This window comes from Ambystoma mexicanum, chromosome 5p, assembly GCF_040938575.1.
Source record: "Ambystoma mexicanum isolate Mex_15411 chromosome 5p, UKY_AmexF1_1, whole genome shotgun sequence".
In the NCBI taxonomy this organism is placed as follows: Eukaryota; Metazoa; Chordata; class Amphibia; order Caudata; family Ambystomatidae; genus Ambystoma; species Ambystoma mexicanum.
The window spans coordinates 1,158,673,069-1,158,696,502 of record NC_090930.1 but is presented as its reverse complement, the minus strand read 5'-3'; the positions used below and the strand labels follow the sequence as shown (position 1 = coordinate 1,158,696,502).

The 23,434-nt window shown below is 45.2% G+C and overlaps 1 protein-coding gene across 1 annotated transcript in view; it reads right to left on the bottom strand.

Moving 5' to 3' along the window:
• Nucleotides 1-4,191: 4,191 nt before the first annotated feature.
• The window catches only part of CARMIL1 (capping protein regulator and myosin 1 linker 1), a 1,545,633-nt gene continuing 1,526,390 nt past the window's right edge, over nt 4,192-23,434 (bottom strand). The window contains exon 39 of the mRNA XM_069613644.1: nt 4,192-12,285. Within this exon, the coding sequence (XP_069469745.1) occupies nt 12,137-12,285 (149 nt within the window). The 3' untranslated portion in view covers nt 4,192-12,136. The remainder of the gene's footprint in view (nt 12,286-23,434) is intronic.

Here is a 23,434-nt window from a genome sequence, read left to right as displayed (position 1 = left end):
TCCAGCCTGTTGATGTGCCACCTGACTTCCATCGCTGACTGAAGGCAGCTCACCTACAAGTCCTTGCAGTGAATGCCCCAACCCTTCAGAGACACCTCCGTTACCACTCGGGCCAGAGGCCATGGAGGCCACAAGGGTTGCCCCGCCATGAGATTGTTGTCATCACTCCACCAGCTGAGGTCATCGACCACTGACCCGGACATCCTGATAGAATCTATGAGGGCTCCGAGGTACTGTGATCACCGACTTCTTAGAAACCAAAGTGATCTCATGCGCACCCTGGCCTCTGTCACTAGAAACATACAGGAGGCCATGAGACCTAAGATGCGGAGGAAGGAAGCTGCTGATAAGGTGGCATGGTTCTAGAACAATTCCACCATCTTTGCTATGCTGTTGGCTCTCTCCTCGGGAGGGAAAGCTTTCCCTACACAATTGTCTAGGACTGCTCTGATGAAATGGAGCCTCTGGACTGGTGTAACTTGTGACTTTTTCAAGTTCAGGGAGAAGCCCAGCTTGTGCAGAAGCAGATAGGTGTCATCCAGATGAGACGAGACCTGTCCGGCTGACTTCCCTCGGCTCAGCCAGTCATCCAGATACGGGAATACATGGACCCCGAATCTCCTGAGGTGAGCCGCGACTACCAACATGAGCTTGGTGAAAATAATTTGGTGCGGAGGTCAACCCAAAGGGAAGCACCTTGAACTGATAGTGCTTTCCCTCTATGAGGAACCTCAGGAACTTCCTGTGATTTTGATGCACATGGAAATAAGCGTCCTGCAGATCTATTGACACCAGCCAGTCACGCAGCTCGAGAGCGTAGACATTTTCTCTCAATGTCACCACCCTGAATGTGTACTTCTTCAGGAACTTGTTCAAGGCACCAAGGTCCAGAATGGGATGGAGACTTCCTCCTTTCATGGGCACCAGGAAATAACGGTAATACCAACCCGATTCTCTCTGCTCATGAAGTACCTCTTCCACGGCACCCTTCAACAACAGGGCTCTCAGTTCTTCCTGGAGCTCCTGTCCAGGTTGGATTGGAGGTGGTGGGGGTATGTCCAGAGGTTTTGTTAAAAAGGGCAGATATTAACCCCACTGAACAAGCAGTGGAGCCCAGGCATTTGATGTAATCTCATGACACTGTGGCCAATGCCCTACCAACAGCCTACCAACCGGTAAAGCGGGGAGGGGAAAATCAAAGCGGCTTCGAGGGCGGAACCACCCTGCTGCTGCCTCTGCTTGCTTGCTTCTAGAAGCCCCTCTGTCCCTTCTGGAGCACAAGAAATGCCTCTGCCTGGCCTGCATGAGCTGTGCCTTCCTGCTGTAAGGCACTTAGCGCCTGTAGCCTCTGCCTATAGAGGCAAAGCTGATGGCAGGTTTGGCTGGCTGTGCAGCTAGGCCCGGTGATTTTGCGGGTAATTTTGACTCGTTAAACCTTTCCAAAGAGTAGTCAGCCTTCTGGCCAAAAAGGAATTCTCCTTTGAAATGCATGTCCAGTAGCCTATTTTGGACATGTAGAGAGAAGCCAGAGGTTTTGAGATATGCTTGTCTCCTCAAGACTACCGCCGATCCCATCGAACGGCCCATGCAGTCGGCCACGTCCAGGCCCGTTTGCAGCGATTGCCTGGCCACCTCCTTCCCTTCTTCCACCAGCTGTGTAAATCCATCCTGCATTTCCCATTCGGGAACATAATGAGTCGCGTGCTCAATAGCTTTCCATAAGCCAAACGAGTATTTGGCAAACTCACTGGCGACATTGGTGGCTTTTAATGCCATGCTGCCAGAAATAAAGACCTTCTTGGCCATTGCGTCTAACCTTTTATCTCCTCTATCTGGGGGCAGATTAAAAGGGGAGGCTGCAGGTCTGGTGGAGATTGTGGTTGCCTACACCACAAGCCCTTCCAGAGAAGGGTGAGAAGCCAGAAATGATGTGTCTCCGCTCGCCAGCCTGTACATCCGCGTAAATGTAGAGTTGACTGGGGGAATGGAACGGGAATGCTGCCACAAGGAGGCTAGGGAACCAGCAATTGCCGGATTGAGTGGCATGTTATGCTCTGTCAGAGGTCCATCATCCAAAATGTCTGTCAGCTCATAGCCCGGAGCAGGCACTGATGCCGACTTTCGACCTATGGAGTCTACCACCAATTCCACTAAGGCCCTGAATTTACCATGGGTGTGTGTGTAGGGCTGACCTTGCTGGAGCTCTAGATCTGGAGAACGTGACCATGACGCTAGCATCATGCAGCCCTTGGGCCAATGCCAACAGGTCTGCCTGTTTGTCGAGAAAATCAACTCCCATTACACCCCGGCCAGATTACTTCCATTTTCACATTTTCACCCTAATCTGTGCCCCACATGTCATGCTGAGGGCGCAGGATACTTTCACATGCTCTGGAGCTGCCCTGAGCTTGGGGACTACTGGAGACGGTTCTGTGAAGTCATGTCAGAGATATTCAATATGACTTTTGAACCTATCGCATTTAAGTGTCTGTTCCATCAATATGATCAATTACCATGCAAATATCGTAAACTGGCTAGTCTTTGTTAGCTTTTGGCTATCCGAGAAATCTTGTTGCTCTGGCTCCGCCCTACCATCCCCACTGTGTCGCTATGGTTGAAAGCTGTCACATGGACGTCGGATATGGAAGAGTGTTGGTCCTTATTGCAGCCCATGAACTGTAAACACAGAGATCTATGCACCCCTTTCCGCAGCTATCTGGTGTCAACTCAGGACCCCGACCAATAACTCTAAAGGTACCTCATGACTTATGGCCTGCGTGCCTAGTTCCGTTGTTGCACCACTATGACCACATCCACTCCTTCATCCTAATTTCCTCCGTACAGTTAATAACAATGGTTGCGAAGAATTGTACTTGCTGTTATCAAAAGTTTGTTTCTACTTCTGTTGTACTGGCAGCACACAATAAATAAAAGAAAAAAAAAAAACGACTCCTCCTGCCCCAGTGTATATAGGATCAATGTCCCCTTGATCAACGCCCTGGTCGGCGCTGAAAATCGACGTCATGGACTCGAACAAGCCTGACCTGGAGACGGGGACAAAGGATCTGTTGCCGACAACCAGTGCCGAAATGGTCTATCTTTCCACGTCGACGGAATAACCGTCAGCATTGATCGGGGCTTTGGTACCACAGTGACGTCAGGAACATTAGCCTCTCAATGGTCTCTAGAAGGACCGGGCGTCGAAGGCTTTGGTGCCTTTTTCGGCATCGAGCCTGAAGGTTTCTCCGATGCAGTCGACTGTTTGGCAGGTGAGAGCTCAGGTGTACCGAGCGCTGCTTCAGCTGCCGAGGCTTGTTCTTCGGGGACGCACCTGCACCTACAGCAGCCTGCGTCTTAAACATAGCCAGCATCTGGCTCTTGAAATCTACCTAGTTCTCTCGAGTGGTCGGCCCAGCCGAGGACTTACCTTTTTCCGACTATAAGCGGGACTTGTGCTGACGACCGTGTCGCTTATTTTACTAATGCGATGAAGACGAGGAAGAGTGGCTCCTTGAGTGTGACCGATTTTTGGCCTTCCGTCGATGCCTTTCTTTCTCCATTTCGGGGTGGGCCCTTCAGTCTTGGCTTCGGAGGACTGAACTATCAACCACGCTCGGGATTAAGGAGATGGTGGTCCAAAGCAAGTTTGGCAACCCGCTCGCGTAAGGACTTTGGGTGTATTTTGGAGCATGACACAAATCCCTCTATGTCATGATCCTTCCCGAGAAACCACAGACAAACATCATGGGAGGGTCAGTCATCGACATTTTGGAATGACAGTCAGTGCACCTCTTAAAAACAGAAATCCGGGATGCAGACATGTCACAGTTGAGGTTTTAGAAAGATTTGACACATTTTTATGAAAATAAAAAGAGTCAAAGACTCAAGGGTCGTGTTCCTCACAGCAGTGTGTCAAGCGCGCAGAAAAAAGAAACCAAGGTATGGGGCGTAGTGACGTGGTATATGTACGACGCCTGATGTCACGCCCAGAGCCAACGATTGAGCACAGAGAAAGATGGATCAACGGCTGAGATGAGGTCCACTACCCCCCTGTGAAAGAGTTTCTGAACAGCAGAGCTGGATGAGGATATCGATCAGAGGAGGAATTTGAGGTCGAAAAGCAATGTTGAAATATGGTGTTCTAAATGCCTTAATAGATACAGAACAATAAATGACACCAAATTCACATACTACCATTGTAAAATCATTTTATTACAAATATACATATGAATAAAATCCCATCAACCTGAAATATAAGTGATTATCTATGGCGTATGCAAAATGCACCGTTATTACTTTATGTGTTAGACTTTTCATTTTAAAATGTTCAGTTTAAGTGTGAGTTACAAATTCCAATAGCATACAAGATGCCTTCAAGAAAACACCAATAGTAATGAAGTTAAAAATGCCCTAATTAAAATCCGCTGTACACTTTCACCGAAGAAATCGGCAGCATGTTATGGCCACAGATAGTAAGGATTTTCTTTTTTGTGCTCTATGTAACAGGATTCAATTTATTATGTACAAAGAAAGAAAGCAGGCAAATCCACATGGGAGATTTTAAATGCTATACCCAAAAAGCCCATGTGCCTTTACAATGTATGTACGTATGCATACATACATGCATTGAGATGTATAATTATACACACAGATATATTCATATCATTTAGCTGAGAATAAACAGACCTCAATGAATGATGCTCAAAACAGAGCGGCGTTCTTCAAAAGACTTTCACTATAATTCTTTTTATATTTTTGCAAAAATACAAATACATCAACCTGAAACAGAAGTAATTCTCCACGAATAACACATGTAAAATTCACCCAAACAAATGTACTTATCGGTCTTTTCGTTTTGGTACTTTCATATTACACGTAAGTGTAAAAATACCAATAGGGATGACAATTATGAAGAATTATCAAGGTCCTGTTTTGCAACCTCTGCACACATTCACCCAGTACTTCGGTCCATTCTCTACCTACACATATTCACTTATATTGAATTATGATCCTTATGCTCAATTCTAGTGTGTTAAAGACAGTTATTGCTTCTATTTTCAAATTAAGAAAGAATACAATCTGAATAGAATATTGTACCAAATAAGGGCATGGATTTTTAATGTCTACCTATAACTATAAATATAATGAAATCAAAATGTTCTTGTGACACACTACACGACAAGACTGCAGCTCTTGGTTTTTAACATTGTATACACGCATTTTCCTCCACATAATGCCTTTAGAGCTAGTTTTGTCTGGTAAAATGTTAAACTTTAATGCATACTTGTATCTCATTCAAATATATTTAATTTATTTGTGCATTTTATTTGGTGCTATTTGTAAATATAGATTCTCATTAGTGAAATTCGTTTTTTAATTAAGATTGATTGAAATTTGACCAAACCAAACATTTGATCTTATGGGATGATACTACTCAATACTATATATACACCAGAGTTTGATTTTAATAAGAGGTGCAGAGGTGTAAGAAACTAGTTACCGAGTTAAAAGATTGGGGATACGACAGGGCAGGCACCTGGATCCTATGAGCAAAGTCCCCAATTATGGTTTTATGCACTATGCACTTTAGAGCAATGCTTAGATTCCAGCATTATAGACTTCTTTTGCACTATGCACTTTATAATGACTACTGTACTCTAGCAGGATGGACGCAGTGTATCATGCTGCCTGTACAACATATTGGCAAGAAAGGGCTGCACTTTAGCAGGCCCCTGTGCACCTAACATTTGGAAGTGACTATTGTACTTCATTGTTTAACTGCGTGCCCTACAGTGGGGGAATGCATAGGCACTATGGCCTTGAGATTAGGGTTTTTGTACCACTGAGGGCGGTACACAGTATGCACAGTAGGCCATTGATAGCAACTGATGAAGTGATCCGTAATGGGATAGATATGCTAATGGGGAATTTCATTCCTCTGTGACCATTAATGTTAAATTGGTCAAGCATTCACATGCTCACATGGGGGTTATTAGGTTTCCCTCATTCGGACGATCCGTGAACGATATGCATGTTCATTGTAGGTTCCAGGTACCAGCCGTCTAAGCCCAACAGGATGTTTAGTTAACAGTTGTAAAGCATTGAAGCTTATAATCGGCACTACGGGGCTCCTTTGTGAGACACCCATTAACGGCGGTAGACCAAGGCAAACAAAATGTGGACCCAACACATTAGACATTTCTCTCCCCCCTTTTTTTCCTTCTCTTCCCCCCCCCTCCAAATTTGATTTGACAAATGGGTAACTGACGGAGATTTGAGAGACGCGTAAATAGACATTTGTATACAAGTACAGACTTGCCATCAGAGTTATTTCGACAAGTCAAACATGTCCGCCTCGAGTCTATGCTGGAAAGGGATGTACTTTCTAACAGAGTCCCTTATTTGTTTCAGTGGCAACAGTCGCCGTTTGCTCTGCACCTTTGCTTTAAAACTCGTTGGTGTAATGGGGACGCATTGTTGTGACCAAGCGGCGAGGAAAGCCGTGAAACGCGTTAACGTTCCCTACGCGCACAATATTTTTCTGCACCTTGGGAGAGCCCAACTTTTGATGGCTTTTTAACTTGACTGTGCTATTGAAAGGCACGAATAAAAATTGGTATTTTAACCCGAACTTTGTGTCCGGACTTCGTCTACATTGGAGAAGTGAAGAGTGCTACTTATCCAGCCTGATCGTATCAGTGTGAAAACGATATATATATATATATATATATATATATATACATATATATATATATATTTCTTTTAGCAAATATTAACAGGAGTGGCCAAACCAAAAAATGAGTGAGTAAGTATTCCTGAAAGAATGTGGCCCGTGTAGGCTCACAGATTTGTAGTTTTGCTACATTTATGAACTGAGTAGTTATTTATTTACAGGTAGATCTGAGAACTGTGTGAAGAACAAACATGTATTGTTCTTACGGAAAACAAAATAAAAAAGGACTACGAATAATAAAGCTCATACCATTTCAAGATCGCTTGCCTGTCTCCTCTTTTGGTTTTGTATTTAAAAGTAACCAGCGCTTAACTTGTGGCTAATGCGGTATTCCCCATCCTCATTATAAATGAAGCAATGCTGATTTATAGTCTCAGACGTATAGAATGTGTGCAGACCATATCCTTGCAGCTCCATATCACATATGAATACGGTTAGGTACAATACGCAGTGCTAATATATATCCGTACATTACACCGAATCCATTGTCACCTAATGTGAAATCTTCTAAATAAAATGTCTTCGAATTTGGTTGGATAAGTGGGTACATTTTAAAACATAGATGGGGGTGGGGTAAGGGGATAGGATAAGATAGGGGAAATATGTTGGGGTTGCAGGGTATCTTTGAAGAAAAACAAAAGCGAAGATTTCACCTTTAGGTGAAGTGAATTCGGTGAAATCACAGAAACCTATGCTAATATGAGCAATATATTGTCAATGTATGATCCGTCTTAGTTTTGGAGTACATCCGCTGCTATTTTTCAAATGATAGCAATATCCCAGATATTAAATACTGACAATTTACCAGTTCCTGTAAATTGGAAGGTCCAAAAAGCTCTAGGAAACACGCAGAAAAACCACGAGCATGTGATGAATGTGTACAGGATACAAAATCATCAAACATTTACTTTGGTAATGTAATGGAGCCAGGGGTTTGATCTAACTACAAAACTTGATGCTGAATCTTGGGTATGCTTAACCAGAACCCTATCATGGGGTTAAATGACACGATTGCCTATTATTAGTTCAGTATAATGCATAAAAGACGAAGGAATTTATTTTCACAGTGGACGTTGGTTTTGAATTTCTAGGGCTAAAAATCATGATGGCAATATACCGGTTACCTGAAAAAGCAAGAGCAAGGTCACATGGGTGAGTACAAAAACTAACAAAAAGTGCCTGGCACATAGCAATTTTGGTACTAAGCACTATTTGTTACAGCACCTCTACCACGATTTAATGATACTGTTTACAATATAGATGGCTATGCATCACATTAAGTAGTAATGGATAGGTTGCCTTTAGATTTAACTTCTCTTCTTTCTTCTGATAATTTTGATTTATTTTTGTTGCATTGTTATAAAACGGAATGAATTTTAAGGATGTGATTGTGTGAATGTACTATGGATTTTTATGCTATTATGTTTTTGATTAATATTAAAATATCAAGTTATAATTGTTTATCTGACTGAGCCTCTTCCCTCTCCACATGTATTCGAATCAACTAGTACTTGAATAGTTTTTGTACTCACCCATGTGACCTTGCTCTTGCTTTTTCATGTATATTGCTCCCCCGGTCCATTGTTCAGGGGATACCCATCATTTTTGCCCAATATACCGGTTACCGCCACTCCCAAAAACAAACTACACAACGTGGTGTATGAAATAGAAGCAGGTTTGCAAATACCAATAGGTGTTTAACAGGAAAAATGACAGACGCAAGACACTGGCAAAAACAATTAATTTTGACAGTAACAAGCAAGTCAGAAATGATCTTGGAAGACTTAGTGCTCGATTGTGATCAAACTGTGGGCGAAGCGGTCATAACTGTGCAAGAAAACAATGCCAATAATTGAGGTTTTGGAAAGCGTTTGTAAAATTTCAACAGGCATGGTTCTTCTGTACCCTAAACCTACAGCAAAAAAAATCCTTTATTAACTGACAACATAGACCACAGGAATACCGAACAATACATATTGGACACACAGTTTTGGTCAATGAGCGCCAGTGCTGTAATTTTCCATGTTATGGTATGCTAATGTGAATCACCAACATAGTAGTTTCCAAGTGCCTATATGTCTATAACATTTGTGTGAAAAAAGGCAGTTTGAGTAGTGTCCATACATTAATTGAAAGAATAACTAAGTATGCACGTTCCCAAACTATAAAGGTCAACACGAGATTCGCCCATGTGTCTGAAAATAAAGGAATATATATTTCCGACATTTTCTCTAACGGCTAGATTGAGGTGGGACATGCAAAACTGCCGTTGCACATTACAACACTTTTCTTTCATTGGACCAACCTCAGAGTCGGGGCCCATTCTAGCTTCAGGATAATCTTTGTTTTTAAGTATTTAGCTTATGGGAATATCTTTTCACTTTACAAGTTAGTTCTCAAGCAACTACCTGCATGCCCGCCCACTTATGACGAACAATTAAAGCAATGTGAAGCCACACTTTTCTAGGATTTTGGCACATGTGTGAGGGGGCGGGGTGAGCTGACAGAGGAGATATAGCGACAAGCTGTGAATGCACAGTCATGAGAACCCAGTATAAAGGGCAGCGGAAGGAGACACAGGCATAATGAAAGGGTGCACGGACAGACCTCTCTAAAAAGAGGAGGCAAGAGTGGCTGGGAACGGTTTATGGTCATTTCATCTAAAACCATTGCATCTAATGCCATTCCATTGAAATGTTTCCATCGAAAAATGGCCATCTAATGCATTGTTTTTTTTAAAATATCTTTCCCCGTTTTTTACCCTTTAAAATGCACCTGAACAAAAACGAACCCCTTACCCCCCAAAAACATGCATTAGATGGACATTTTTAAGATTGAAAAATTTCGATGGAATGGGTTTAGATGAATTGACTAGAACACATTGCTGTGAACACTCAATATGGTCAGTTTTCTCGCTTCAGTTTATTTCTATTTACTCTGCCCTGTGGCATTTAGGTATATACAGCATACAGGCACACGTATCAGCTACAAATGGCAAACTGCATATGATCCACTGCTAAAAAAAAAAAAAAATCGCCATTCCAATTTTAGGTTTTACGCTACGTTACGTTATATACGGCCAAGCTTTCTCGTATGTGCACACTATGAAATGAATGAGTTTTCAGTAGCTACCGAAAGTACAGCCAGTAATTCCATTGCAGCTGTAATCAGACCAAATTCCCACGTACAATATTTTACCACCATTAACCTGTGCTGCTATCAAGTCACCCATCAATTCCACTCCAACTGCACGTTTTTCACAGAATGCCCCCTTCCTTTTGCCCGTCCCTTGCTTGCGGATGCCACCTTCCTTCCATGAGCTTGAAAATACCTCAAATACAAACTTTATTGGTTAAGCCTTTGTTCATTAATGCCATCCCAAAGACCATAGATATGCATCTGATCACCCATGCTCTAAGTAAAAGAGGAGTCTAAGATGACAGGACCTATTTTGTCAAAACGTGGCCTCAAAAAGGAAGGTGAGAACAGTGAGAAATCAGAAAGGGGTGTTTCCTGAAAGATAGGGTCAGGTTACAACTATATCTCTAATGCAAATAGGAGTCTTGAAAGGGAGCTATATTGCCCCATGATCACCTGTAAGTTCCTTTGGCTGGCCCTGATCGCTATATATTTATGGAACAATTGTGTTCTCTGTGGAAGATTGGGGGCAGGGAAAGCAGGAATACAGCGTAACGCTTTGTTCATTAGTCTAATCATATTTAATTCAGTTACGCACGTGTTCACTCCCCTAAAAACAACTATTAAAATGCAAAGTTGCGAATAGATGGGGCATTGTAACTGGGCAACAAAATGGTTTAGGCATGATGCCAGCGGGAGGCTAATAAGCTATGGATGAGGGACAGCATGGATTGGAAGTCATGTTCCACTGAGAGCGCTCACTGCTGGGGAGTATTTTCTCTGCCTCCCTTGGAGCTGTAGTAGTGTGGGGGAAGGAATGAGTGTGTGGCAGGAATCCATCGTATAGTTTTTTGCATCCATAATCCTACCCCTTTCCACCCCATATACTGCTGGTCCATGGGGACAGCACTAGGGATGGAACTGGGATGGTTGGGCCGTACTCAACACATAAATGTAAGTGGGTACCTAGCATCATTGGCGTTCATTTAACCTGTGGGGGGCACGGGGGTTGTGAGTGACATCAAAGTAAACGCAAGCTGCACTCTCATTTTCTATCAAATGTTACTCACAACCCCAGTGGTTACCATTCCTCATATTTACACATCTAAAATTCTATATATGTAGGTTGCACTGTCGAAATATATAAACCCAGCCTCAATTAACCATTCAAATTAAACATTCCTTAAGTGCAAAGGATGAAGTCTCTGATTTGAATGCATTGTGTAGACCCCTCTGGTTCAAAGATTACTTAGCCTAGCTGGAGCATTCACTTACATTCTCGAAATAAAACACTTCACCTGTGAGAAACACACAATCTGAAATAGTACCTTAAAACACAGTCCAATTTATTCCAGTGGGGACAAGGAGACCCAAGACATGCTGTTTTTTTTTTTCTCAGAGGGTAGGCTGCATAACCTATGAGAGTACCATTCAAGCATTTCTTGGAGGAAAACATATTCCCTGCCTTATAGTCGCCTGGCTTCCATAACTGTGTGGAAAAACTAGTCATGCGTTTTTTTTTAATTCTCAATTGTCATGATCGAGGATATGAGTAACACAACTCCCGAGACACAATTTAACAGTGAAATTAAAGTGAAATCTCACCATTGGTGCGCATATTGCACGTGCAAGATCTTTCCAATTTCAAGCCAATGTGCTGGTCAAGTTCCAAATGTTACCCATAATAGCATTACTCATTGGGGTGCCATTATTCTCAACAGAATGGCACTCATATAAACATATATATGTACATATACATATTTATATATGTATATAATATATATGATTGTCATATCTATATGTATATAACTATCTGTTGATTTATATATACACACTTATTTATTTATAGAGATGTACTTAATTAATCATATATATATATATATATCTAATTTGTACAAATTATTCCTCATTGTGCTCTAATATAATTACAATGCATACAGAAAGAATATTTATAGGTCACATGTAGATTTTTATGCATGTGTATGCCCCAATTTACAAGACATTCTCTGCTGTACAGTGTGTTAAGCTCTGGGTGAATAACAGAGAGTTAAATGATTACAAAGCCCTTGAGAAGGGCAAACATTCCAAAGTAGCCCCTTCAAAAGAGGCTCGGATACAATACAGTACATGTACAATAAAATTCGAACCTTAGCAAATACACAGAAGGACGATGCTTGAAATCCTATAGGACACAAGAAAAGTCCAAAGAAAAAAACACTGCTCATTGTGCTGTGCGGTTATAGCTGGTGTATCCAGAAAGACATTTTATTTGTCCAGTTCTTCCCCAGAGTCACTAGATTTGCTTCCTTGGTGGCCGTCAGTGGGGGCAATCTTCAGCTTCTCCTCCTGGATCTTGTGCTGTTGCTGTCCTGGGCTGTCTTTTGGACTCACCTCACACATGGAAGCAGGACGCACTGTTCATTTGGGTAAATAATATATCGACAGGGAAAGTTGTGTTAGTAATATTCCTCATAAACATAAGATATCACAATAGCAACATTTGAATAACGCATTTAAAAAGAGAACATTCATGAGCATGTAGAAAGCTAAAAAAAATGGAGGTTGGCATATACGGATTTCCTACATTAATGTGTTGGAGCAAAATACATTACTGAAACATAGCCTAAGGAAATGGAAAAATTGTGGACAGACAGAAGTGTCAGTGTATTTTTCTTATTTTCGGTGAGGGGTCACTTTATTTGAGCAGCGCGAGATGTATGCAATGAGATATGTGTGGGTTTAGGAGGAAAAAAAACTATCCACAGGACTCAGAGCAACAGTTCCCAGTTACTTTAGATAGCATTACAGTCTACAAAACATTCGAAACACTGGTATCATTGCTGGTGACGTTCTACCAGACTCACCCCATGCTATGCTGAGAAACAACGATGAGGTTTCCCATCACTAGATGTGCCTCATACGTCACCCAAACTGGGAAACGCCCCCACTGCAGGGCAGCACTGTGCAGCCAGGAAATTAATAGGAATATTTCCAGGCTAGTGGAGTTATGGCCGGAGAGGAGCAGTGGTTCGACAGAACATAGTGAATGCTGCACACCACTGCCAGCCCGGTCTCTTTGAGGGACAGTGTAGCAATGACAAGAGGCCTGCCCTACTTCACAGAAGGCGGATAACTGTCGGGTGATATGGAGAGCGCCGATATAAAATGCTTGAGCCAGGATCAGCAAAGATGCAGTGATCCAACAGGAGAGGTATCATTAGCTGTCACAAATTCTATTTCCATTCTGTTTCATCTCATAAATATTGGAAGGGGGATGCCAATTAGTGCCAATAGCATAAAATCAATGTTTCTGCTCTTCGTTGGAGCAATTGTTATTGTTTTTTTATTAGCATTGCTTTTGCGACTTCACCCGCATTGACCGGCAGCACCTCTAGATTCATCCCCCCTGCACACACAGTGCTACATGCAACGATGGGCAACTGTAACACAGTTTATCAATAAAAGCAAAGAACAAGTTACTTACCCCTGGTAACGTTCTATCGATTGGATGTTCCTCCCACGTATTCCTCACCTTTGACAATTATCTTCCAGCTTCAGCTGCTTTGGGAAAAAAAATCTCGACAGGGGGCGCTGTCGGGTAGCATCGATGATTTGATGTCCCTTGAAGGCCTTCTGTCCGATGGTCGACATGATCCGCGGTATACGCGGCACATATGTCTCTCATGGGTACTCCTCTCTGAAGAGTGAATGAAGTAGCCAGGCCCCTGGATGAGGGAGCTCTTAGACCCTTCAGCCAGTCTATAGCATTCGTGGATAGCCAGAATAATCCATCTGCATATAGTTTGTTTTGCTATTGCTAACCCCAATTTATGACCTGTATATCTGATGAATAATTGGTAGTCCTGGTGAATTTCAGACATTCTGAGATATAAAAACTGAGAGCCCTCCTAGGGTCCCAGTCTATGTAATCTCTCCTCCTTTCCAGGATGAGGAGGGGGATAGAAAGTTGGTAAAACTATCTTTTGGGACCATTAAAGTAAGAGACTATTTTTTTCAGAAAAGAAGGTCTTACATTAAGAATAACCTTATCCTTACAGAAGATCGTATATGGAGTGTTTGCAATTCGCTCACCCCCTGGGCAGATGTGATTGCGACTAGCAAAATAGTTTTTACTGTCAATAGTCTGCGTTCAAAAGGAATGCATGTAAAGAATTTTAATATACGATTTAAATCCCAAACAGGTACCTGAAAAGGAGTGGGGGGGGGGGCTGGGGAAACATTAGTGAGTCCTTTAAGAAACTGAATGAATAAAGGAATCTTAGTATGAGGTTTTCTCTGATGAGCACTTGAAAATCGAAAGCGCTGCCCGATAACCTTTTATTGTTGTGATTTGAAGCCCCAGATTTGCTAAAGGAAGTAGAAAAGATAACACTGTGGGTGTAGTGCACTGAAATGGATCCACATTCTTATCCCTATACCAGCTGTTGAACTTGTTCCAATTACAGCGGTATAAGGATTTTGTTGCTGGACTTCTGGCCGAAACCAAAATCTCCATTACATTTTCCGTGAGGTCCCAATTCTTGTACCTCAGCTTCTCAGAAACCATGCGTGAAGGTTGAGTGTTTTTACCTATGGATGGAGAACCTGACCCTCCTCTCACGAGAGAAGGTCCACTCTTTGTGGAAGACGTATCGGAGGGCAGATGGACATGTCCAGATGGTCCGGGTACCACTTCCTCCTGGCCCAATCTGGGGAAATTAGGATCATGGATTTCTCAAACTTTCTCAGCCTCTTGATCACATGAGGAATGATGGAGACTGGACGGAACATGTACAGAAGTGGAAACTCTCAGTCCACCACAAATGCATCTCCTAGAGCTCCTCTTGGGGGAAATTCCCTGGAGCAGAATAGCTTGCACTTCTGGTTGACACTGGTCGCAAACAGATCCACTTGAGGGGTTCCCCAAAGGGTGAGGATCTCTTGAAGGACTTCCTGAGCAAGTTCCCACTCGTGGGAGACTGTGCTCTGCCTGCACAGAGCATCTGCTGCCATGTTCTCCTCTCCGGCTATGTGAACTGCCGATAGGGAGATCCCTTCTTGAATTGCACAGTACCAGAGCAGCATTGCCTCTATGCACAGTGGTAGTGACCGTACATATCCTCTCTTGTTGAGGTAGTACATGGCCACTGTGTTGTCCGCCATTATCAGGACATTCTTTCCGTATACAGAGGGTAGTAAGGCCTTCAGTGCTAGTCTGATTGCCCTCAGCTCCAAGAGATTGATATGTAGTTTGGACTCCAATGGAGACCAACAACCGTTGATTGTCAGATCGCCGTGTGGGCTCCCGAGCCTGTGAATGAGGCAGCTGTCACTACTGTTATCTCCGGCCATGGTTGCCAAAAAGGTTCTCTCTCCAGAACGTTCATCGCCAATCGTCCTGGTAGGGGTAGATGTGAATCCCCCTCACCTGCCACCACCGCCATCAACTTGGTGAAAACTCTCAGGGAGGAGGTCAGCCCAAATGGCAGAACTTGAAACAGAAAATAAGAACTGCCAACTGCGAACCTCAGGTACTTTCTGTGCTTGGGATGGTTAGGCACATGAAAGTAAGCATCCTGAAGGTCTAATGATACCATCCGTTCTTGGAGTTGGAGGGCCTGAAGGATCTGAGAAAGGGTAACCATCTTGAACTTGTCCTTCCTGAGGAACTTGTTCAAGTTTCTTAAGTCCAAGATGGGTCTCAAGTTTTGAGGCGGCTGAGGGCAAAGCTGCTGCTGCATGGGCTGATTTAGCACCTCTCCCCATCCACCAGGAGGGAATCTTCTTTGTCCTCTATGACAGGCTTGTCCTCTCCCTCTTCTAATTGAGGAGTACAAACAAAGGGACTTACCCCTCCAAGATGACGTACCAGAGTAGGAATGTTGAAGTTGTCTTATAGCTGCGCTAAGAGATTTTGCGGTCAGTAGCTACCAAACAGTCTCGAGCCGTAAAAAGGCATATTGAGTGATCTAGATTTCACGTCCGGTGCAAATCCAGACTTCCTCAGCCACGCAAATCTGCCTAGCACAGTGCTAGTTTCCATGGATCTGCTAATACTATCTGCAGTATCCAGACCTGACTAAAGGCACTCACACATTGCCTCCTTACCATCCTTGATGATAGCCAGGAAGCTGTCTCTCTCTTCCCCTTTGGGGATGTGGTCAGCCGCCATTGCTGCGCAATCCCACAGAATGAACAAAAATGTAGAGAAGGCACAAGTGGCATTTGCCAATTTCAAGTCCATACTACCAACAGTAAATACCTTCCGCGCGTAAGCGTCCACCCGTTTATCAATCCTGTCTGTAGGAATGGTAGGGTAAGCAGATTGTTTTGTGGACGTGCCTGCTTGGATTACCAAGCTTTCTGGAGTCGGTGTTTGGTCAAGTAATCTGGGTCACTGCTTGACGGTCTATATTTTTTGGAAAAGTTAACCGCATAAATAGAATCTAGGGTTTCCCAATTTGTTGTAACCCTTTTTTGCAAAGCAATATGGAAGGGCAAAACGGGATCCCTCTGTGGACCCTGATCTAATATGTCAGTCAAATCATGCTGTTGAAAAGGAAGAGCAGGTCTACTCCATCCCAAATATTCTATTACCTTGCTCACCAATTGTCTATAGGAGCTGTCAGCATGATCTGCAGGATCTGGCTTTCCAAATTCCAGTTCAGGAGATGTATCTACTCCACTGACTGTAGTTTGTCACAGAGATTTTTTTTTTAATTTCAAGTTTACTGTCATTTTTAAAGTATTTCACACACACCATAAAGCCAAGTAAGAACATAAGCAGATGCAACACCACTACTTAACATTGGGCCCACATAGCTTCTCCCCTGCATAACCCCTTCCCCTCACCACCTCCCCAAACCTTTTGCTAACGTGACCACTCGACCCAGGTGAATTCCATAATGTTAAGGTTCATGTCGTTCCTCCTCTGTGGACCATTGATCGTCTCTCACACCTTGAAACATTAGACTGCCCTCCCCTTTGCACAACCTGACAAACAATTCCCATCATTGCTATCTTCACACCTCCCTGAGTCCCTTGAAACACCCCAAAATCCCTTATTTTCAATTGCATGGGCATATACCTGGATCGAAATTCCGCCCATTCAATTTCAAGGTTAAGGCCTCTCCCTTGTATCGCTGCTGTGATCCGTTCCATCATATATATGTTTCTACTCACATTAATCCATTCCTTTTACATGTAAGCCACGCCCTTTTCCAGTGCATGGCTAGACATGCCCTCCCTGCCAGCAACAAGAAATGGGGCAGGTGCGGTAGACCAGTATAATCTCCCTCAGTATCTTCCAGACCAGATAAAATCAACAGTGGCGACTATGTTCTGGGGACCCCTTACAATTCCTTGATCCACCCCAGCACCTGGTCCCAGTAAATATGGACCCTCTCGCATACCCACCACATGTGCCAGTAGTCAGCGCACTCCCCACATTCATGCCAGTACAGGGGGCTCACCGGGAACGTCTTAGAGAGGTGGACCAGGTTATACTGCCATCTATGGAGTAATCTGACTGCATGGAGCTTATACTGACACGCTATTGTGACCATGTATGCCCTACAACATATTCTATGCCACAATACCTCGTCCAATTCAAGGCCCAGGTCTGCCTGCCACCTCAACCTGAGTTTATCCATGCAATCCCTACCCACCTCCACCAAAGCCCCATATACGGAAGAGATCAGGCCCTTAATTTCCGTACTTGAGTCCAAGACCTTTTTCAGGGGGCTTTATCTGGACCATTTCCCTCCGTGGCTCTGCTGTGAGTGCCCTTTTCAGTTGCAAATAAGAGAACACAGACAAGTTCCCTATTCCCAGTGCCCCCTCTAGGTCCACCATTGAAATGAAGGGGCCATCCTTCCACAACTGACCAACCTGCGTGTGCCCCGCCTCAAGTCAGATCTGGATTCTGTCCAAGCTCGGGATCCGGTGCCTGACCCCCCCCCCAGGTAGATGACTAAGCAGGGATGGCCATACCCCTAATTTCATGACCCTTCTTCCATATATTCCATAGGACGCCCAGTATTGGATGCTCCCTGCTCCCTGATGGGAGCCAGTGTCAGGGCACCCAAATCCATTCTACGACTGTTGCCGGCCTCAGATTGAAGTTGTTCAAACCCACCCATTGCAAACCCCCTTGGCTCCCTCAAATGCGGTATGAGAACTCGAAGTTGGGATGCCTTATAATACAGATAGATATCAGGGAAGCCCACTCCTCCTCTTTCCTTTGGAAGCACTAAGGTCTTGTATGCCACTCTCGTCTTCCTACCCTGCCACAGGAACCGCAAGCGGCAACCCTTGCCCTCCCTCAACATGGATTCCGGGATGCGAATCGGGAGCATCTGGAATAAGTACAGGGGTCTAGGGAGAAAGTCATTCAGGTCATAGTTCCAAACAACCCAGAAGCCCCTCCCCGCTCCCTACGGGGGACCCCATGTCCCTCCTGCCCAACTGCCGGTTCGCCCACATATTAAAGTCTCCACCCATGATAAGATGCCCTGCCCCTTCATTTAATACTTTTGCCAGTGTGGATTCTAAAAAGTGCAGATGGCGCTGGTTGGGGGCGTAAAGTTCCACAAGAGTGAATCAAACCCCTTGCAGTTGACCCGAGAGTAGGATTGCCCTTCCCTCTTCACACCTCCGGACCTTCTCCACTTCCATTTTCAACCTCTTGTGTATCAAGATACCCAGGCCCCTTTTACTTGCCCGTTGCTGATCCCCAGTACACCTGGCCCAAAAGTCCACATGGAATTTTTCTTTCATCTCCCCTTGTGAACCTAGTTTCCTGAAGGAAAAAGACATCCATATCCATGCAATGGAATTCCCTGGCCACTAAGGACCCTTTGGTCGGTGAATTTAAGCCTTTCATGTTGAGTGTGCAAACCCGAAGATGGTCCCCTTTATTCAAGTCCATCATTGTGCCATATCAAACATCTCAACCAGAACAGACCACCTTCAATACCAGGCTCTTTCCACCTTGGTCATAAAAACCTGAACATAACAATCGCCTTCCCCAACTGCTCCCCAACCACACCCCCAGTCTTTCCCCCTGTCACTCCCCCCTCCTATCCGGGGGTGCCTGGCTCCCTCCAGTTAGCATCACTGGACGAACGCCAGACCACCATCTCCTCAAAAACCTTTCAGTTACATGAGCCCCCAACTTCCCAACTACAGTTTACCCACCCAAGGTTCCCCTCCTGACTCCCCTCACCCCCTGCACCGAAAACATTATTCAGCTCTGATACTGTGCCAGCCAAAGTCCACCGGGTGGTAATGCTTCCCCCCTCCAACACCCCTCGCAGAACATCAGTGACCCCTTTTAGGAAATCAGTAAACCCATCTCCAAACCCAAACAGAGCTCCTGAAGGCCTCAGGAACTTGCACCACTGACCCACAAAACTATGTCATGGTGTTAGGGAGAATTCTCTGTTTAGGCTGAATTTCCTAACCTAGTGAGTCCCCCAGCAGCTTAGCTGGATTTTTGGGGTTTATTTTTTTCTCCTGCCAAGAGTGAGACTCTTTTTACCCTCACTCTTGGACATGATTTGAGTGTGTTCCTTTGACTCTAGATGTGTTTAATGGGCTATGGGGTCTTTTACTCCATAGGTCTTCATGTGTTTTGTGAAGTGTGTTACACAGCACCCTCAGTGCAGTAACACAGGGGTGTCATAGTGACCCCCCAGTATAGACTCCATACCCTGGGACTGACTACTGTCTCCCAGGGCATGTAAAGTCACAATTGGCTTTGCTAGTCTTCAATTCTGAACAGAACCAGTACAAACCATCATATTGTGGACGTACTGGCTGGGGAAATTCGATTGCCCTGGGGTCTGTTAGTCGAGGGGGCACGTCTCCGTCCCCACTGATCGAGCTTTGGCTGGTGGCAGTGGATACTACTTTTTATAATCGACCGCGAATATATCTCTATGGGATTTCCCATTGTTCGAGGCTACCAACTTTAATTATTTAATTCCTATAGCCTCGAACATACCGCCGGTTTATTTATTTAATATTAATTCTCTGGTTGGTATTTTTTGCCAGAACTCGGTTCTAAAATGGCATTTGTGTTCTCTTCTGTGACTCCAACCCAAGTTGAGCCCTTTGTTCCACTTTTTGACGGGCTTCTCCACAGAAGCCCTCCAAAGTGGTGCCACTCTGTCTGGGGTACTTAGGAGGGGTGGAGGGGGATTTAGGCAGCCTGGACTGAGTTGCCTAGGCAACTCAAGTCGCACTCCGTCCTGATTGGCCCAAGTGGTGAGCCGGTCGGCTCACCACTTAGCATGTTTGAGTGACAGCCAGGCTGAGTGAATGGGGGTTTTTCTGTATAAAAGCAGGGCTTTGGGGACTGGAACTTCAGAAGTCACCACAGGACCTAAGAAGGGAGAAGCTGAGCCGACCTGCTACGACGACACCACTGGTGGAGCCTTGCTGAACCGTCTCACCACTTTTCCCAACGACAGAGGAGATCTCCCGCCGGAGAGTCTTCTTCCTTTGACTGGTGGGGATAACCAGTTTCACCGTCTGTTCGCCTTCCCGACGCATCTCGTGGCCGCCTTGCCTGTGCCAAGCACCCCAGCAACCGGAATACCACGTTTTACCACGACCGCGAAATAAAGGGTAATACCTTTAACCGGAAAACTCTGCGGCTGGTTTCTTCCCTGGCAGTGCAACGACCTTCATCTTTCCTCCAAGTCGAGATCTTCTCTTCCTCTGGACGACGCCGAGACTTGCACCAGCTGCCAGGAACAACTGCCACCGCTGGAGGATCCTTCCCACTTAAGGTACCGTGTTCCGCCTGCCTTCCCTTGCCACCGACTGTACGGGGTAGATTTAGCCCCCGGCTTTCGAACCTGGGTTAGCCTGGGACACCCTGGCTAAACTTTTCTGAGCCTCTCTAAACTCTTTTCGAACTCTCTGCAAGACTTTCAAAGCCTAGTGTAACTGTGTGATCTGGGGCGCATTTGTGCTCTGCTCTCTCTAAGAGTGGGCCCAGCCTATGGACTTTGGCTCACAAGTGACTTTTGCTCTTCTGCCTTGCTAAAAGTGTTCCTAAATCTTAGAGTGGTGTATCTTCACATATTCTGTCTTTTTCCCTCCCTTCTTTATGAACTTCTTGGAGTGCCATCTATAGTTAAGCGCTCACCTCTGTCTGGAAATAAGTGGTGTTAACTAAGACTTGTCTGATAAGGAATAAGGGTTGTATATATCATAATAGTAACTGTGTTTAGAGTGTTTTACAATAAGAGTGCTGGAGTGTTTCAAACAGTGTGTTTTTAAATAAATAATTATATACTTTGATACCAAAGCTCTGGTCAGTGTTTGCTTGTGCTATTGTGTCTGAGTGCCTATTGTGTATACTTTGCATACTGCCTAACTCTTCTTGAGGGAAGTCTGACTGCTCAGCCACAGCTACCAGGTAAATCTGGGTGGTACAGACTGCTACCAAGTGGGTTTACTGCTAACACCTGTAGTCCTAAACCTTTTGCAGTGTTCCCAAAGGGAACTGCACAGGTTTCTGCCTAACACATGGCACAGGGTTTCTGCAGTCAAGTTGGGCCCGCTGGAGAGGGGAGTTTAATTTCCTAAATTTTTTCTTGCGCCGGGCAGCCTGCATCGATTTGTGCCCTTGGTGCGCCACTGTCTGTCCTCAGGGATCCTTGCTTCCCTCTCCGGCGTGGACCCCAACCTCCCATGAGCTCTTCCGAGACCCTCCGTATATCATCTTCTGTGGACAGTTTATAATCATATTCGTCCACTTCAAAGGAGACGGAGAACGTGAACCCCCACCTGTATCTGATCCCCTTTTCATTCAGCCATTTTGTGAGGGGCATTCATAGGTGCCTCTTTGCCAACGTGAGGGAAGACAGATCCTGAAAAATCGTAATTCTCCCATTGTACAACGTCACTGCAACCGTACTCCACGCTTTTTCCAGGATCTTTTGTTTGTCCGGGTAATTGTGAGAGTGAGCCAAGACTGACCTTGGACCTCTGCCCACTCCACCTGCCCTATGTACCCTGTCAATCTTTGTCTCATCAATAGTATCGTCTCCAAATAAGACCTTTGGCAGAGTCGTGTATGACCCTCCTCAGATCTCTGTCCATCTCGCCCTCCCTCTCCGGCACTGCGAAAAATCTAAGTTTGTTAATTCTTTCACGGTTCTCAAAATCGTTCATTTTGAGGGTGATTTCCCCCTCTCTTCTCCCCAACTCCACCATCCTCATATCCATCTGCGTCTCCAGGGTGTCCAGTGATGACTGATTATGTTCCACCGCTGCAGCCTCTCGTCCAATTTGTCAATTCAGAGGTTAATTTTGTCCACCTTCCCCCCGATGTCGGCCTTCATTCCCCGAATCTCTTCCATCAGTGAGGCAATGTCTCTCTTCGTGGAGACAGGGTCTTCTCCCCCCTCCAGCATGTTTGAGTCAGGGGTAGCAATCCTCCGCCGTGGGTCTCATGTGTACTCAAATCGCTCCTATTTCGACTTCCAGTTCATAAGGAACCCTCGGCCCACCAGCTCGGTAGGGGAGAGCCCCTGCACCGGTATCCGAGAGCCTTTCCTCAGGTGGGGGCACACCCCAGATTATTAGAATTCTCCTCAATGACCCCTAGAGCCGTGGCTTTTCATGGGGTCACTAGATCACCAAAGAGTGTGGAGCACCAGACTCCTTATCACCCCGGACAGACCTCCAGAGTCCCGGAACTTCTATGCCCCCGATGTCTGCTGGGCTCTACCGGCCTACCAACCCACCCCGCCCCCCAACAGTGCTGGGCTTTATCACAGGGATCAAGTTGTCAGAGTTCTCTCTTCCAGTTGTGGCCCTTAGCTCTCTCCTCCCAGCTCTGGGGCGCCGATTTAAAAAGGTCCATTGCCTCCAAGGAGGGGCTGGGCACCTCTGTCTGGACACAACGCTCTCTCCAGCTGCAGCCTGGTGAGGAGGGCACACGCCCCTACTGGCGGTCAGGGGGCCCACACCTCACTGGGAATCCCCCAGCTGCTTCGTCAATCACCAGGCGGGCAATGAAGCCTGCAATGCAGCCCCTCCTGCCTTCAAACAATCCCCCTCACTGTGGGTCTGCCAGGCCAATGCCAATGGGCCTCCACTATAACCACCCTCAGCCCCGTGTCCCAGAGGCAGGGGGGAGTCCATGCACCTCCAGGAAGGCACCTTCTTAGGAGCTCGCTGCCGGGGGGGGCAGCTCAGGGAACTGTTAGGAAAGATTTCATAAATGTATGTAATTTTCCCTCCATGTGGCAACCCCCAAACGTTTTGCTGCTGTTTTACACCCTGATCTAGACTTTGCCAGAGAAGCGCAGCCTTCTGCTGCACTCCTCTGGGCTTTCGCTCAATTCTTATGGGGAAACTGACATGCCCTTAAGACAGTCAGTACTGGGAGACTTCGTTTCCCTTAGTCCTTTCCTCATGTTGCAGCTTTTGTGCAACATGAAACAAGAGTGCACTGTAACTTACTTTACTGCGCTCTTGGGTCTCTAGTCATGCCAAAGGCCCTAGCCACTCTTGCTGTACTTATTATGAACTGTGCAAAGG